Below are 18,299 nucleotides of genomic sequence, written 5' to 3'. Positions count from 1 at the left end.
AGACAGAAATAACGTGCCGTATGATTTCAAATCCTACATTTACATGTGGCAACTCGTATCCTGTTTTACTGTCAGCTACACCTACTCTTTAAACAAACGCCTACTGATCATGTTATTCCTCTGAGTGAGATGGCACAGGGATTAAATATGACATTTGGTTATGCAAATCATTCTTGTAGACTTTGACTTTTACAGTAGAGGGAAAGTAATATAGGTTCAACTTTTATTACACACGTACTGTAGAGGACTGTTCAGACATCGATAATGAACAGATTAGTGACTGCACAACGGCTGTATTGTGTAGATTCTTTGTCATGTTCTACTGTACATCAGAGGACCTATCCATGTAAATATGTACTCTTCTATTCATATTCGGTTTGAGTATGAACAGAACATACAGTGCATTAAATGTTTTGTGAATGAATACCTACTGTACCATTCAAATGGATGAAAAGAAATTATGGATGCATCATGGATAAATGCTTACAGTGTATGCATACTGTACATACATACTGTGTATACGTATTACATACACATCTATTTGTCTATGAATGGTTTACTGGTATTTGTCAAGCATACCGCTTAACTCATTATGTGACCTAGTGTCATTAACTCTTCTTTTAATAGTTTCCTTGTTTGTTTTTGATGAGTGGTCGTTTACAAGAGCTTAATAAAATGATCAGATTTGACATCATCTGGGACTAGAGGCCGACACGTGCTCATTAGGGTATAAACATTCTCGGTCTCCAGGGAATTATGGGAAAAATACTCATCTCTCTACAGGGAATAAATGAATTCCTCTTTTCCCTTACAGTAGCAGCCATTATTGCGGCCCTTGTTTATGCATTGTGTCACATTAGAATGCAGACACTTCTTTCTTAAACGTGAACTACCTGTACAGTCAGGACAAATTAGGATAAGCTCAAGTTCCTCTCCACTGCTATTTACAGTATCACAGCATTCCTTACAAGCGTTTTTCCTGTGCTCAAACGACCCCTTAGAGATGCCACATTATGTCACCAGCCATTGACTAAAAACTGGGACTTTTTTAATAGTTTTTCTCCTTGGCTCCCATTTCATACAGTACATGGACAGCAGAACACAGATACAGTTATCTATATATACTATCATTTAAGGAATTTCTGTGTGTGCCACACACAATGTGTCTCTGGCAAACCACTTTTTTAGAGGAAAAGGCAGAGCACAGGCGTCTGCCAGGTCAGGTAGGTTATTGTGGGGCAGCAACGTTTGGAATTTGTCAATAAGGATGGAATTGAAAAGTCTGACGGATCTGTCTTGATCACAAGACTATCGAATATCGATATAATTGCGACCGTTAGGTCGCAGTTTAGTATCAAAACCTCCACCGGCCGTCCGTCCGTCGGTCGGTCACACGTCACACCTTTGTTTGTGTACGGTGTGATGTCATACTGATGTCAGCAGTGTGATGTCATACTGATGTCAGCAGCTATGTCTCTATATATGGAGTTATATGTTGTTCGTGTCCAAATATGGGGCTTGTGAGGTCAGACTTAGTGAGATTCGTCGGTTATCTCCATATATGGAGGGAGAACCAGCTTATGAGCCGATGAGTTGTGTCAGAGTCGAGATCCTGCTTGCTTCTAATCTGTCGGTAGATAATGCCGGTCTTATATAAGGGTCATTTGTGTATGGTGTGATGTCATACTGATGTCAGCAGTGTGATGTCATACTGATGTCAGCAGCTATGTCTCTATATATGGAGTTATATGTTGTTCGTGTCCAAATATGGGGCTTGTGAGGTCAGACTTAGTGAGATTCGTCGGTTATATTATCTCCCGATTAGGGAGTCTTACTGGTATGTACCGATTCGCGTGATGTTTGGACGACATATGTAGGAGTAATATAAAAAAAAAAATCGGCCTCCTGCTGGTGGTATAAAAGGCTGATGCGAAAAATTTGGCATCCAAGGAGTTTCACGTCCATCGGGCCAGCGGTGCCGGAGATTAGCTGCTCACAGTTGGGCGGACAGTCACAGGGTCCAAAACATAGTCTCTGCCAGGCGGAGGTAATTGCTGTTGTGTTGGAAAGCTTGAGAATCATTATGGGTAGTCTTCACTTGCTATTTTCATTCCCTTCTACGGGAGGTGTGTAAACAGTGAATAATGTATTTGGTATCTTCTCTACAGTACTCTAAACCTTTTTATTCTCTTCTCACTAGCTTGGGCGTGCATCCAGACATGGTCACCATAGCAACGGGGCAAGTGGCAGGAACTTCTAAAGACGGCAAGGTAGTTAAAGGGAACAGGTTGCGCCTTCTGAATCATGTTTCAGTCACCATTGTAATAACGACACACCCTCTCTTCTCCCCTTACGTCTATGTCTGCCTACTTATCTTCTCACTCAATTCAGTCGGTAAGGACTTTTGACCTGTGTTACCTGACCAGCCTGTTTTTTATTATTTCTTTTTCATCTTTTTCGCCTTTTAGTCATTCCGCCAATTCCTGTTAGTCAGCTTGTATTGTAGTCCCTACACACTACTGACCCCTACTGGTTGGTACATTGGAGAGGTCCTGAACGTCTTAAAGAAATACAAATTCATTTAAAACTAGACCAGGTCAACCTGGTTGTGCCAGACCCCCTGTCTGTCATCATCATTTATGACATCATGCCTTTTGTAGGCATGTCATCATCATGTCATCATCATATATACCCTTTATATAGAAAACCCGGACAGACATTTGCTTATGTAGGCCTACCCATTTCATGGGTCTGGCAAAAAGAGGATAAAAAAACTATTACAAATCACAGTATCAAGCTTACTACCAGTGTGCATTATATTTCAATTGCATTCAGTGTACAAAATAAAGATGTAGTTTATTTTTGCATTTTTCCATGGATGTGAAGCACGCCTCCCTGCAATCCTCAGGGGGAAAAAAACATTCCACACGCGGACATTAATTCCATTGTTCCTTTCTGAGTTTTCTATTTAAGTAATACCACATACTGTATGCCACACCATAAGGAAACCCTGTAAATAACCTTTTCATCACTTTTTCATATGCACTTTCCACCTGAGATACGATGTGTCACGGAGAAATATCTGTTTCCATCAGAACTGACTGAAAATAACTTTATACTTGACGTTTAGCCACTTGAACCCCAGCATCCCTATTCTGGGGGGAAGGTTCACCACAAATAGCTGGTCTACAAGCTCACAACGCTTCACAACGTGACTCGTTGTGAGCTTGTAGATCTGCTATTTTTGGTGAAGAGAGTTGGGATAGATGGAAAAATAATATCAAGTACAATGCATATCGGTTCTGTTTTACTGAGCATAGAGGGTCCGAGTGGTTAAACTTAAGTATTGGTGAATTCCAAATATTATCAAATTATTCTGCGGCACCCCTGGACGGGCATCATGGCACCCTAGGGTGCCAGGGTACTGCTTTATGTTCCATGACAAATAAAAGTGGTTATAATCTCATTAATTTCTCATTCATTCGTCTGTTTGTCCGTCTCTAGCTGCTGAACCCTCACGTGCGAGTCTGGGACTCTGTGAGCCTCAACACCCTCCATGTGATTGGGATGGGGGTGTTCGACAGGGCTGTCACCTGTGTAGCCTTCTCCAAGTCGGTACGCCTTTTCACCTTCTTCGCTGTAAAGGCCTGAGTGTTCATTTAAAGGTCATATTGATACAACTTTTATATTTGTGTAAAAAGAAAAAGCACACACCTAGATTAAAGTGTTTTTAAAAGCTTGTGCGTAGGGCAGGCAAAAAGCAGTAGACACATCAACAAAGATCAAAATAATTTGATGTAGCAGCGTTTTGGTTGCGTGGACCTTCCTCAGGCAACTATTATATTATACTAGTTAAATATATTATTTGTAAAGGATCATGATAGTTTCTCTTTCTTAATGGTTAAAATAAAAACAGTATTAGAATGTTCAAACGGCGGAATATTTCCCGAATTGACTGTGTCGACGATGTTGTCACCCCAGTACATTTCTGCTGTTGAGACTACAGTCCACAGAAACGGCTTTTAATAAATGACATGACATCTGTTAACAGGAAATTAAAAACTCTTTGCCAGAGAATTTGCAAGACAATTATCTTTTTCTTCGTTTTTTTACCATGCTCAAGGAATGTGAAAGATTAAAAAAAGCAGGGCAGAGTGAAATTAAAATAACGAGAAATAATTTATATAATACAGTAGGACCACCAGTATCATCTGATAATAATGCTACTGTACAGTATGATCTAAATGTTTTTATTTATTATTTTATTAATGGTGTGGCTCTGCAGGAGGCTAGCCATCTATAAGAGGGTCGGTCTCTACGTTTGTCTGTGTGTTTTGTTTGTTCTTCCGGAGTTAATCTCTCAAATCTCTGCTCCACAGAATGGAGGATCCCACCTCTGTGCTGTGGACGATGCAAACGATCACATCCTGTCAGTTTGGGACTGGCAGAAGGAGAAACAACTGGCTGACGTCAAGGTAACCTGACCTTTCAATCCCTGGAACCTCCCCCAGGGATCCTTTCCTTTTTGTACATCAATGCCAAATCTCTTAAATTCCAGATCTACATCAGCTCTGATATGTTTTGCAGAATGTTCGAATATTATTTCAGTACATGCCCAAAATAGGGTTCATGTAGTTAAACACTGTGAAATCATTCAACTCACTTTGAGAGCGTACAAATGTCATTTGTACGGTATACTCTTGAAGTTTCAAATGGATTACACTGCGGATTTTACTGTGGATGGAATCGATTTGGTGAAAGAGAGAAAATGCATGATGAAACTAGATAGGTTAAGGCATGGTTACGATATGCAAGGTTGTGACTTATGTATGTAAGATTTGTGTAGGATTAGCCAGATCACTGTATACAGTGGACAGACAGTATTTACAGTCCATCAAGTGTCTATTGGCGTTCACACTAGTGGACACTGGACAAGGCTACAGAAACGGCGGAGTGTGGAGTGTTAACATTTCTGTCTACTCAAGCCACACTGCGTTTGTGAGTTTTTCCTCCATTCATGGAACTGTGCGTAGACAGGAGGGGAGTGGGAATTAGGAAACGAAAACATGATTGCTCGATGCTTCACAGCACCTTTGGAGCGATGAAAGAAGTCCAACTCAACTTTGTAATGCTGGGAGGGTCATGTAGGGCAATGGTTCTCAACCTTTTCAGGCTGTGACCCCCAAAATAATCATATTTTAACTGGGGACCACTAAAATAAAAATATTTTAATAACTGGGGACCCCTCACCCTGACGAGCACTAAGAGTTGAGGCACTACATTTTGTATAACACGGTTCTATTGTGAAAATAGCAGATCTACATGCCGTGAGCATATACTGTAGATCAGCTATTTTCACAATTTCTGCCTCTAATATTTGACAATTTGGCCAATTTTTAATTTGTCAATTTAGAGGTATTGAAAAGTCCTAAATTGTCACTTGAGAAATGTGCAGATACCCTCTCTATACACTTAAACTTTATGTTGGTTTGTTTACTGTTGAGTGAGAAAACAATGTTGCAAATTAAGCTAATCATCTGGGGACCCCCCCAAAATAATTTGCGGTTGAGAACCACTGCTGCAGTTTTTCAGCTTCATATCGCTGGCCTCCTTTGCCTGTTGCTTTGTCGTCCACTTGTTGTGAACGCAGCCTGAGTACAAATGTAAAGGAAGACTTGCATGACTCGACCCCCTCTCATCTCCCCAGTGCTCCAATGACTCCGTGCTGGGGGCAGTGTTCCACCCCATGGATGCCAACCTGATTGTCACATGTGGAAAGTCTCACCTCAACTTCTGGACCATGGATGGAAACACACTCACCAAGAGACAGGGCCTTTTTGAGGTGTGTCCTTCTGTTGGCGCAATAAATGTATTCTTTAACATAATTCAGCATTAAGTAATATTTGTATATTTATCTTTTTCTCCCTCTCTCACTGTATTTCCTTATAGAAAAATGAAAAGCCAAAGTATGTGTTATGTGTTGCCTTTGCTGAGAATGGAGATGCTATCACTGGAGACTCTAGTGGAAACATCTATGTCTGGGCCAAAGGTAAACATCCTACCTTCATCTTTACACCCCTCCATCATTTCAATGTGATTTCAGGATTTAGAATTGAACTGTCACTAGATCTGTCACAAGTTTGGAAAATGGAAATTTTCAGAACATAATGAAGAAGTGTAAGAATATAGATATGATATAATATATATTTAGTGGGATAATTTATGTCTACTTATTCAACAAATCAAACCATGGTGGGTCGCACGCAGAAATAAAAGTCGTGAATAAAAGTGTTCCTCAAATTGACAATTCATGTGAATATAAACAGTGTTTTTTTTTTTTTTTGGGGGGGGGGGGGGGGGGTCAGAGCGCCTGAACCATAGATCGTCCAAATAGGGCCCATTATGTTTATCGTCAACGTTCTGATCCCATCCTTGTATTGCATGACTGATTAATATGTAAACAACTTTCAAGTACCTTCTCCGGTTGTCCATCTCTTTGATCAGGTGGTAACCGGATCAGCCAGGTGGTGTCGGGGGCCCACGAGGGTGGGATATTCTCCGTGTGCGTTCTGAAGGATGGCACGGTGGTCTCTGGAGGAGGGAAGGACCGCCGTGTGGTGCTGTGGGACCATGACTATGGCAAACAGTCAGAGATGGAGGTGAGGCAACAGAGACCTCTTTACTACATTAACCCATTTAGGCCTAGGATTATTGACTACTTTAACCATTGAAAAATAGCAGATATACGAACATTTGTAACTCAAATATTTGCTTCTGGGGGGTCCCTGGATCAACATATTTTGAGATGGGGGTCCGTGGCTAAATACCTGTAATTTGGGGGGTCCTTGACATGAAAAAGTTTGAGAACCACTGATTTAGAGGAAGGATTTAGTAGTCGGGTCAAAGATCGGGTCAAAGATATTCATAGACTTGCACACATTTTCAAAAAATAGCAGATCTACAAACTCGCGGCGCGGCACTCGGTGCCGCGCTGTGAGCTTGTATATCTGCTATTTTTCTAAGGTTAAAGCATACAATAATGGTTAAAGTGGTTAAAATCTAACGCGACTCGGGCGCGTTCCAGGTATTTGAGAGTTAAACAGTGAAGTGATGGTAGTGATACAGTAAAACAGATGGAAGGCAAGAGTATAGAAAATAGTTCATTATCCTGGTTCTGACTAACAACACGTGAATGCAGAGTAATTTATACCTAAAGTTTACATTTATTATTTAGCAACGCTGGTGAAGTGTATACAAAGGAATTTTACAATTTATTCCAGAAAAAAACATTAATTGGGTGTTTTGGCTGACCAGTATTTTTGTGTGTCCAGGTTGGGGAGTCGTTTGGCCCGGTGCGAGCTCTGGCCGAAGGCAAACCAGGAGAGTTGTTCATAGGAACCACTAAGAATGCTATCATCAGGGCTGCCTTCCCGGACACACTCACTCCTATTGTGCAGGTACACACATGCACACACACACACACACACACACGATCAGGGCTAAGACTTCTGTCCTGGACTGGATACACAGGTTTTGGCAATTTGGCAAGAAACTGTCCGAACAGAAAGCGAGGACACAGTGGAAAATAACCAAAACAATGTGTGAAATCTCCTAGTAAAATCTTGCCTTATCCACACACACACACACACACACACACACACACACACACACACACACACACACACACACACACACACACACACACACACACACACACACACACACACACACACACACACACACACACACACACACACCCACACACACGCACACACACCATCTCACTGGTACTTTGCTCTAAAGCAAAGGAATCCCACTTTTGTTTATCATATTTGTCCTTCATTTACACTCAACTTTCCGATTCCCTCTGTTTGTCACTCCTCCTTTCTCAATCGCTCTCTTTCTCTCACGTTCTACATTCATTTGATTCGATCTCTCTGCCTCTCTACCCCTTCTCTTCCTCACTGGTCGTCTCCTCATGCAGGGACACACAGACGAGTTGTGGGGCTTGGATGTCCATCCTACCATGGAGCAGTTTGTCTCCTGTGCCCAGGACAAGCAGGTCCACCTCTGGGACACCCACTCCCACCAGCCACTGTGGAGCAAGACTATCGAGGTGGGCGGGGTGGGGGACAAGATGCTATAAATCGTTGTTGGGTGGAAACCTTGTATGTCCAAAATCGTTCCTTTTTGTATTTAACACAACTAGTTGATTTAAACTAGTGAAAATAGCTGATCTACAAGAACAGAACTCTTCGCATCATAGTAGATCTGCTAGTTTCACTAGTTTTGAGCGACAGTCTTATATGATGAAGCATGGCTTTACTTTGCAAAATAACTTCCAAATTTGAAATGCGGTTTCTGCCCGACAGTTACTTCTGTAACTATTTATACATTTATTTTATTTTAAGCACATTTGACCGTGTTGCCTTTCACAGTTTGTGATATACTGTGAGGCCCCATTCACAGCAAAACAATGGCAGTCTGATTAGCTATTGCTATGCTGTCGCAAATGCAGTCCTGCAAATGTTGGAACACGTCTAGTTTTTACTGCACGACATTGCATTGTTGGATTGTGTTGCTATGCAACAAGTTGTTTTCTGCACTGTCAAAGGTCGTCGAAATGCATGGGAAAACATCTGCTTTGTTTCCACAAAGGAAATCACAGTGTGAACGGACTCATGGACATTCTTTTGAGTGTCACACTGCTGGTACACGCTAATTTGAGTCTAGGGATTGCTCTGAACATAAATACCCTCCACATTCTTACAAATATTAAATGTGAGTGAAATAAACAAATGTGAAGAATTTCTCCTCTCATCTGGCCTTTTTGCAGGACCCAGGGAGGTCTGCAGGGTTCCATCCTAGTGGAGAAGTCGTGGCTGTGGGGACCACCACTGGAAGGTAACCCTTTGCATCCGTTTAACTTAACTCAAGGCAGACGTTGGTTTTCAATAGTCGGGAAAGAAAAAAACAGCTTTACTAAATACTGTAGTGTGTGAACTCTTCTGTTTCCAAAGTGCTTTACAACACACATACACTCTCTCTCTCTCTCTCTCTCTCTCTCTCTCTCTCTCTCTCTCTCTCTCTCTCTCACACACACACACACTGCCTTGACATGACTTGTGACATCCGACATCCGATAAATTGCATGCGAGGCTGTATACTCACTTTCGGCAACCACCCTTTCCAGGGCTCGTACAGCTCCAATCAAAAATCAGGTGTCATTAGCAACTATCAGATTTGACAAAAATCTGTTTAAATGATGGAAAATCCACATTTTTAAAACCCTTTCCAGGGCTCGTACAGCTCCAAAAAAAAATCAGGTGTCATTATTAACTATCAGATTTGACGAAAATCTGTTTAAATGATGGAAAATCCACATTTTTAAAAGTAGCATGGTCCAGCCTCCAAGGGGAGTCCACGAGCACAAACCCACACACACACACACACACACAAATCTAAGAAAATGTCACTTATGACATCCGACCCTAAAAATCACACCAGAGCACCATGGGAGTAAAATACCTTGATTTAAACAAAGAAAACTTGTGGCATCCAAATTTTGGGTGTCACAAGTCAAACGGATGTCACAAGTGGAGTGGGCTAACGCACATTGGGTGTCACAAGTTATGGCAAGGCAGAGCACACACACACACACACACACGCTCCTACAGTAGAGACAACCGTACAAATCTGCTCATCAGAAGCATTTAGGTTTTCATTGTCTTGCTCAAGGCGTCTTCGACATACTGTAAAGCCAGGTGCTTGAATCAGGAACCATCACGTTTCCAAATGGCCACTCTACTACTTCTACCTCCCCAAATACTACTATTACTCCTAAAGGCCTGTCTATACTTGTTCGGTTCAGTTTGGTGAGTTGTGTTTTCCGACGTGCAAATTTCCAAACTCTCATTCGGTCCAATGCTTTTCAGAAGTCGCGAGGGATATAATTTTTTGGTCGAAAAGGACCTTTTGACCGAAATCTTCGGTTTCGGTCGAGTATAGACAGGGGTAAATACTACTACTGCAATTTCTAATCCTGCTGCTACAAGTATGACTTACTACTGATACTTATACAATAATACTTTAACAACTGCTACCACCAACAGACATACTGTACATGTACTACTGTTACAACTAGGCCACTGCTTGTGAACATTTGGAGATACTGTACTGTACCTCATTCACTGTTATTGGTTGTTTGTTTCAGGTGGTTAGTGCTGGACACTGACACAAGAGATCTGGTTTCTATGCACACAGACGGCAATGAGATGATCTCCAATGTTAAGTACTCTCCAGGTACAGCATGTCACTTACTGTATATCATTCTGCCAATGTGCCTTTAAGGACAGCACGTACCTTTTAAAATATTTACATCTGTGACTATACTATTTGTAAAAGGTGTTCTAATCATCTGTCTGAAAATAACTCCTCTCACCACTAACTCCTACTCTGTCCTGTTCACAGATGGTAACTTCCTGGCAGTCAGTTCCCATGACAACTTTGTTTACATCTATGCAGTGACAGAGAATGGCAGAAAGTACAGCCGTGTGGGGAAATGTACCGTAAGTAGTAAACATTTTCACCTACTCGTGTTTAGGATCAAGACCGGGTCTAATAACGCCATGGCTTCCATGTGGCCCAGTCTATGTCAGCAATCATCTATGACATATCTATGACGCATGACTTAATTTGGGCAAGGTTTCAGCCTTTATGACTGCTGTTCACTTCCATTTTAACATTAAAGTGAAATATATCCAAACATGTAAAACGGATTTCTTACGGCTGTGTGCAAGACCAGGGCAGGAATTTCAGGGAGGCCATGATAGATAGATAGATACCTTTATTATCCCAAGGGGGAATGGCCGTCGTTGCCCCTCAGTTTGGCCTTTGGCCTAAAACAATAGCATGCCCTGAGGCTATAGTGGCCTTAATGCCTTATTATTATTTATTTCACTTATTAAATCATCCTTAACCCTTAACCCATTCAATTAATTATTTCAATGGACTAAAGCTGGTTGCACACTGCTGCGTTTTTCGTTGCGAAATGTGTTTTTCAGGGCAAGGAGAGAGAGAGAGATAGAGAGAGCAAGGGACCGAGTGGTGCGCGAAACGGGCGGCAGTGTGCAAACGTGACTGACATAACGTGAGGTTGATTTTTTTATTTGCGTGCTCCGAAATTCACTCCGATATTCGGCCCGAAAAACGCAGCAGTGTGCAACCACCTTAAGATCCTGTCTTAATTGGATGGCCTTCCTGCCCTGGCATTTGGCCTTGTGCCCTAAAAAAATGGACAACACTAAAGGCCAAGTGGCCTTGGCCCTAAAATGACGAAATTCCAAGCCTGTGCAAGACATTTGGTGCTGATCAGTATTCACTCTTTGCAAGATTAGTCCAGACACAGATTCACAGAAAGACTCGCATACATATTTCAACACAGACTGCCTGCTTCAGTTAGAGTGCATACAGTACACTCTACGTCCTTCCAACACCATGCAATTTCCACATGTCAGATAGTTCAGCACTATATTTGTTCAGTGGTTGGAAATGAGCTCTCCACCGTGCCCATTTTGTTTGATTGGGCCAATAATGTCTGCCAAATGTCTGCCAAAGTTTCACGCCCCTCTTTGAGCAATCACTGTGAAAAATAAAGCAGTTTTTCCTGGCTTCATGACCAAACTTTCCACAAAGCCAATCATAACTTTTGGAGAGATCCTGCTAACCTGCTAAAATATAACCTCCTTCCAATTTCCTTACCTCTGCAAATGGAGTTGGAACGGGGTTATCGATTCGCCCCACATTTGAGTGTGCAGCATTTGTGCACCATCCAATATGGAGTTTTTCATCACCACTATAATTGGTCTTTATCTAGTATAGGTATGTATGTGTATATCTCTGCTGTCGTTAATAAAAAAAAAAATCTACCTCACGTTATGTCAACCACGTTTGCACACTGCCACCCGTTTCGGACCAAGGTTGATTTCTCTCTGCTCTCTCTCTCTCTCTCTCTCTCTCCTTGGCCTGAAACACGTTTTTGCGCATTTCGGATTTCCAAAACGCAACAAAAGAATGCAGCAGTCATGTCCTTTCATGAGTGAGGAGGATGATTTTGACAGTTTTTGAGAAATTATAATGGTAATGAGGGTTTAATGGAAAGATATGCCTATACATATTAGTTGCCGTTTTATTGTTCTAATTTACAGTCTAGATTCATGTTACAGTGTGCTACTTTATATTGGCTATGTGTGGTTTCCAGTAACACTAAAGCCTGATTCATACTTGTGAATCAAGACATTTATTTCCCCCATGAACTCAGTGCAGGAGTATTAATTTGGCGCTGATATTACTGTACCTCTTCCCTGTAGGGCCATTCAAGCTTCGTAACCCATCTTGACTGGTCCAAAGACAGCCAGTACCTCGTCACCAACTCAGGAGATTATGAAATCCTCTTCTGTAAGTCTTCTCTTGCATGTGATGTACATTTTTGTAAAAAATTATACATGTAGCTGGACACACATACTGCACAAAGGCATCTGCAGTTTGTCCCTGATCATTTTTTCATAGCTGGTGAATGATCAGTTTGGCTTTTATCACATAATAAAATGAAATGCTAGAGTGATTACCAGTGTAGTGATGGCATGAGAAACCATGAGCTACAGTACAGTACCACCATGTTTCACAAACATGGAAGCGTGGAAAATGAGATGTCAAAGATGCGTTTCTATAGACCGATTTCTCAGAGCGGCAACCATAACTGCGGTGTCAAGCGTGTGTGTGTGTGTGTGTGTGTGTGTATGCGGCTGTGCGCTAACAATGCAGCTACACGGCAGCGCTCTAGAAAGAGGTCTATAATACAAAGTTGTAACTCATCACAACGTGTGTATAGAGATCACGGTGAATAGGACATTAATTCCAGTGTTCATTTTGACAGCACATTTTTATGTAGTTTTAGTCAGTCTTTTGGATAAAAATGCATTTAGTTTTAGCCATATTTTAGTAATCTGAAAAGTTTTAGTTTTAAGCTGACTAAATATCATATGATTATACTGTAGTTGACTAAATCCACAGTTGATGAAATGTATTTTGGCAGGCAGTGATGGCATCATAATGCCTGATTAATATTCAGTTGTGTGCCACAAATAGCAGATCTACAAGCTCACAACCAGCTATTTTCAGAGTGCGACAGCCAAGCTCAACCAAGCATAAAATGACTTGTCTACTCTACTGGATCTCCACTAGTCCCTCTCTAACATTTATCTAGTTTTTATTTGTTGACAGAATTGTCAATATATTTAGTCATAGTCTTAGTCATAATATTTTAGTTTTTATGTAATTTTAGTTACGTCAGTGAAAAAAGGTAGTTGACAAATGTTTTTCGTCATAGTTTTAGTCTAGGAAATGAACACGGATTGATTCTTTTCTTTTCCAGGGGAGGCTCCCACCGGTAAACATGTGACTAGCATGGACACGATGCGTAACATGGAGTGGGCCACCTCCACCTGCACTCTGGGCTTCAACACCTTTGGTAGGTCTCTGCACAGCAATATGTTCCTTTGGTGTTTGTGAGAGATTGATCATTCATCATGTTAACCCATTCAGAACGGGTACACATTTTGTGTATCATTATTTTATGCTTTAACTATTGAAAAATAGCAGATATACAAGCTCACAGCGCGGCACCGAGTGCCGCGCTGCGAGCTTGTAGATCTGCTATTTTTGATAAATCGTGAAAATTAGAATTTTGACCCGATTCTATAAGTGTCTTTTGAATCCTTCTAAGACTTTTTTTGAAAAACCTATGTCTCTACGTCAGCAATCTGGCCAGCCATTGTCAAAGAAAAGGTCCTTTTCACTTAAATGGAGCTCAGTTAGTCTGTTCTTGAGAGACTACTATGTCAGTGGTGCTCAAACCTTTTCATGTGAAGGACCCCCAAAATGATATTTATTTTGGCCACGGACCACCATTTCAAAATATCTAGTTCCAGGGACCACCCAGAAGCAAAATTTGAGTTACAAACGTTCGCTTTGAAAATACATATATCCAAAGATTTGCACACATTTTCACGACTTTTTCAAAAATAGCAGATCTACAAGCTCGCAGCGCGGCACTCGGTGCCGCGCTGTGAGCTTGTATATCTGCTATTTTTCACTGGTTAAAGCATTCAATCAATTCTACGCCTAAATGGGTTAATGGTAGTAGATGTTTTAGAAAAGAGAAGAGAAGTGATCCACTTTGCATCGACGGACAGCACCAGTTTGATCAAAACAACAAAACACCACAGCTTACTAAAATCAACCACCAGAAAGGGAATGAAAACGGAAGGTCCTTGGTTTACTGCCATGACAACTCTATTTATAATCAATACAGTGATCAATAAAGTTCTATCTATCTATCTGACACTGAACTGATCTGAAAAAAAAAAATGCCCCAAACCTTCTCTCCCTCTCCTAGGAGTGTGGCCAGATGGGGCAGACGGGACAGATATCAACGCCGTGTGCAGGTCACATGACAGCTCCCTGCTGGCCTCCGCTGATGACTTTGGCAAAGTGCACTTGTTCTCCTACCCCTGTTCTCTACCAAGGGTGAGTGTCCTTTAGTCTGTCACTTGTTAGTGTACTGCACTATATTTACCACTTGAGCCTTAGCATCACTGGGGGAAGATTTACTGAAAATATCAGATCCACAAGCTCACAATGTGTAGCATCGCAGGCTTGTTGAGATTGAATTGAATCGAGATTGATTTCGGAACCGCTGCCCTAAGTGGAACAGAAAATGTATATGCAATTAATTGTACAGAAGTTAGCCTGGCCCATAATCGCTAGCCACAGCCATTAGCATTATATTATTCTGGAGTTAAATAAAAATTCAGAAAACAAAGAATACAATCCATAAATACGTGGCTAAATATGTATTTTTAGACACAATAAGCCCATTCCCAAGATGCACCGCTATCTTTCATGGGCAGATGTGCCTTATGGGGGCTAGAAGTCTTACTGTAAATAGTAATAAAGAAATCGCTGGCTTATTGTGTCTAAAAAGACATATTTAGCCACTTGCATGCATGCCACCACCCACTGAAATCAAAATCGCGAAATTGGCTAAAACGATAAAAAGCAGTAAATGAAAACATTTTTAACATCTTTTTCTTTTCTCTAATTACAATCTAAAATATGAGCCCTTGTAAAAAAAAAAAAAGTTCTCCTTTAACGCCCCCACCTGTCACTTCCTGCTCTCTGTCCAACCTGCCCCGCCCCCCCAGGCTCCCTGCCACTCATATGGTGGCCACAGCAGTCACGTGACCAACGTTGCCTTCCTGCACGACGACAGTCACCTGATCACCACCGGCGGGAAAGACACCAGCATCCTGCAGTGGGGGGTCGCCTAGGCAACGCCACCCTCCCACCTACCTACCTACCTACCTACCTACCTACTACCGCCGATCACCATGGGAACACACCATCCTCTTTTTCCTATAAAGCAAGGGGTCTTCAACAGGGGGTCCGGGACCCCTAGGAGGTCCTCAGAGTTAATACAGGGGGGCCGCCAAATCTTTGGGTGATGGATAATGTTTTTTTACATTAACCACTTGAACCCTAGCATCCCTATTCTGAGTGGAACATTAGCCAAAAATAGCAGATCTACAAGCTTACAACGCCTCGCAGCGCGAGGCGTTGTAGGCGTTGTAGATCGGCTATTTTTGGCAAAGAGCTTTGCAAAGTATTTGACGGTTCAAGTGGTTAAATGTCTGAAAATACACATCACTCCAACATGATGACACAGTGCTGTCAAACAAGTCTAAGATGTCTCTAAATCTATGAACATTTCTAATCTGCGACACAATTTTTTACAATATGTCGTGGGGGTCCCTGCTTCATCTCTCTCTCTCAGCTAAGGGGTCCCTGGCCTGAAAATGTTGAAGACCCCTGCTCTAAAGCCTCATGTTCCACTTTCTTACACTGTACCTTCCTGCCCCACCAGAGGGCAGCACTACTGTGCCTGTTAAAAACAACTGACCAACCACAGATGTCATACCTTGTGGAGAAAGGTATTATGAAAGTATTGTAAAGTCAAAGTATATATAGAAATTATATCACTGTACTGCATTTTCTAACAGAATGTAGAGGGAGTTTGCCAAGCAACAAGCTCACCCTCGCCGATCCAGTCGGTCGCTGAACAATCTACTTCTCGTATTTGCAATACTGGCTCAAAAAAGCCCAACTTCATACACTAACATACAGTATAGCATAAATAAAAGCTTTCTTTCTGCATGGCTGCAGCTGGTAGTGACTATGTGGGTGACTTTGGAAAGACAGTGACGTTAGTATTAGTCTTAACTGTGCCTAACCCATATAAAATCTTACAGTCAATTCCTTGCCTTGTTATCTTAACCATTTTCTTATCAGCCGAACCTTAATAACTGAACTCATCCCAAACCCAAGCTGAAGATTGTACCTATTAAAGATTGCTGTGGGAGATTTCAGACACTGTCAAGTGATTGTATTTGTCCCAGAGGTTCTCCAAGAGTGTCTCATTAAACTACCACGTTAACTGCTGTAACTGTACTGTGCTGAAGAGGCACTAGATGGCACTATAATGTAAGAAAACTAGCATGAACCAGGGCTGTTCTGCTGTAGATGCTGTTTAATGTTGCAAAGGTCTATAGAGAATATATATATAATATAATATGCAGTATATCCAAGTGGCTGTGCTATTTTAATATTTAAATGTAACACTGATGGATGTTATTATTATTATTATTATTGCTCTTGTGGCACTTTTAGCGACAGACAGAGGTTATTAACATGGGCTTCTGTATTGTAGAAGTGAGCTTTAAGCTATGCTTTGCCTTCCTCTGTTTTGTTAATAAAGTTTGTACCCAAATACTATTAAGTGGAGAACTTTGGTTTGTTTGCATTCTCTTTGAAGTTTTAACTTTTCACCGCCTATTCTTAGAACATCAGTACAATCTTTCAAAATTTACCTTTTCACGCCTAGGTAACGTGTTTGACCAAAATAGTAACACTCACACAGACGGACTATATTTTATAGCTATTGATTATTTAAGCAATATTGCACGAGAGGGTGTGCGTTATCACGGTTATTTGCACGCCAGCCTTGCTGCAGGAACGAACCGAAGGCGAGTTCCGTAGGCCGGACAGGGCGAGTTGTGAGCTTGGAGGTCTGCTATTTTCGGTGCTTGATACCACACTGAACCAAGCATAATCAAGTCAATACTGGAGATGTGGCGTAACGGCATGGATTTCTACACAGAGCTATTCTTTCAACATAAGATGCTGCGTTCAACTTTAGGGGAGTTTAGACGAGGCAATTCTCTTGAATGCTGCCTTCAGGTATGGCATGGAAAGAGGGCAACTGCATTTCTTTCACCATAGTAAAAACTGCATTCATGGTATGGAGAGGGCACTTTTTAGAGACGGATAAAAGGGCAGGGGCTCAAGCCCCCTTTGATGTCTATGTGTGCACGTGCCTGCAGGAGGACGTCATGAAATGGAGGAGGACACCTCTGACGATGTTGTGGTGACAGAACCTGTTGACAGTCAACATGACGTGATGGTTAGTCTTTGTGGGCGGGGGGGTCATCGGTTTAAAATCCCCTGACCCGTAATTTGTAAAACCGGGGCTGGAAAGGTCATCTGCAAGATGCCCTTGAAACGGGCTCAGCCCTACCCATCCTCCAGCAGAGCTGCTTACTGATCTATGCCAGTGGTTCTCAAAACTTGGGGTCAGGACCCCAAGTGGGGTCCCCAAATTATTTTGTGGGGTCCCCTGATGATTAGCTTAATGTCCATTTTCTTTTCTCACTCAACGGTGAATAATCCAACATACAGTTTAACTGTGTACAGGGTATCTGCACATTTATAAAGTGACAATTTAAGGACTTTCAAGACCTTTTTAATACCAAACTGGCAAATATGAATTAAGAAAGAGGCGAACATTGTGAAAATAGCCGATCTACAAGTTTGTAGTTTGGCTATTTTCACAATATTTATCTATGGAACCGAGTAACGCTATGATACCTACAATTCCAAGTGCTTGTCAGGGTGGGGGCCCCCAGTTCAAATGTGTTTATTTTGGGGGTCACGGCCTAAAAGGTTTGAAAACCTCTGATCTATTCCCACTAATTGTATTTGGTATACACAATATACCCATTAGTTGTAAAGTTGGTTATCCACTCGACCCACTCAATTATTTTCTTAAAAAATACGATTTTAACTGAATGGTTTTGGAGCCAAGAATTTAGATTGTGATATCAAATTCACTTCACAGGTTAGGG

The 18,299-nt window shown here is 41.6% G+C and overlaps 1 protein-coding gene across 2 annotated transcripts in view; it reads left to right on the top strand.

Annotated features, from left to right (window-relative positions):
* The window catches only part of eml2 (EMAP like 2), a 29,650-nt gene extending 12,762 nt beyond the window's left edge, over positions 1–16,888 (top strand). For both annotated transcript variants that reach the window (XM_080732206.1, XM_080732207.1), the window contains 15 exons: positions 2,201–2,270; positions 3,505–3,615; positions 4,380–4,475; positions 5,708–5,842; positions 5,950–6,049; positions 6,505–6,659; positions 7,332–7,457; positions 7,985–8,116; positions 8,837–8,904; positions 10,214–10,302; positions 10,471–10,568; positions 12,369–12,456; positions 13,433–13,528; positions 14,456–14,586; positions 15,264–16,888. In XM_080732206.1, coding sequence (XP_080588332.1) covers positions 2,201–2,270; positions 3,505–3,615; positions 4,380–4,475; positions 5,708–5,842; positions 5,950–6,049; positions 6,505–6,659; positions 7,332–7,457; positions 7,985–8,116; positions 8,837–8,904; positions 10,214–10,302; positions 10,471–10,568; positions 12,369–12,456; positions 13,433–13,528; positions 14,456–14,586; positions 15,264–15,389 — 1,621 coding nt within the window. In that variant the 3' untranslated portion in view covers positions 15,390–16,888. The remainder of the gene's footprint in view (positions 1–2,200; positions 2,271–3,504; positions 3,616–4,379; positions 4,476–5,707; positions 5,843–5,949; positions 6,050–6,504; positions 6,660–7,331; positions 7,458–7,984; positions 8,117–8,836; positions 8,905–10,213; positions 10,303–10,470; positions 10,569–12,368; positions 12,457–13,432; positions 13,529–14,455; positions 14,587–15,263) is intronic.
* The last annotated feature ends 1,411 nt before the right edge of the window (positions 16,889–18,299 follow it).

The sequence above is a fragment of the Nannobrachium achirus genome (assembly GCF_963921795.1).
Source record: "Nannobrachium achirus genome assembly, chromosome: 8".
Lineage (NCBI taxonomy): Eukaryota > Metazoa > Chordata > Actinopteri > Myctophiformes > Myctophidae > Nannobrachium > Nannobrachium achirus.
The sequence above is the reverse complement of the archived record's forward strand: the minus strand, read 5'-3'. Positions and strand labels throughout refer to the sequence as shown.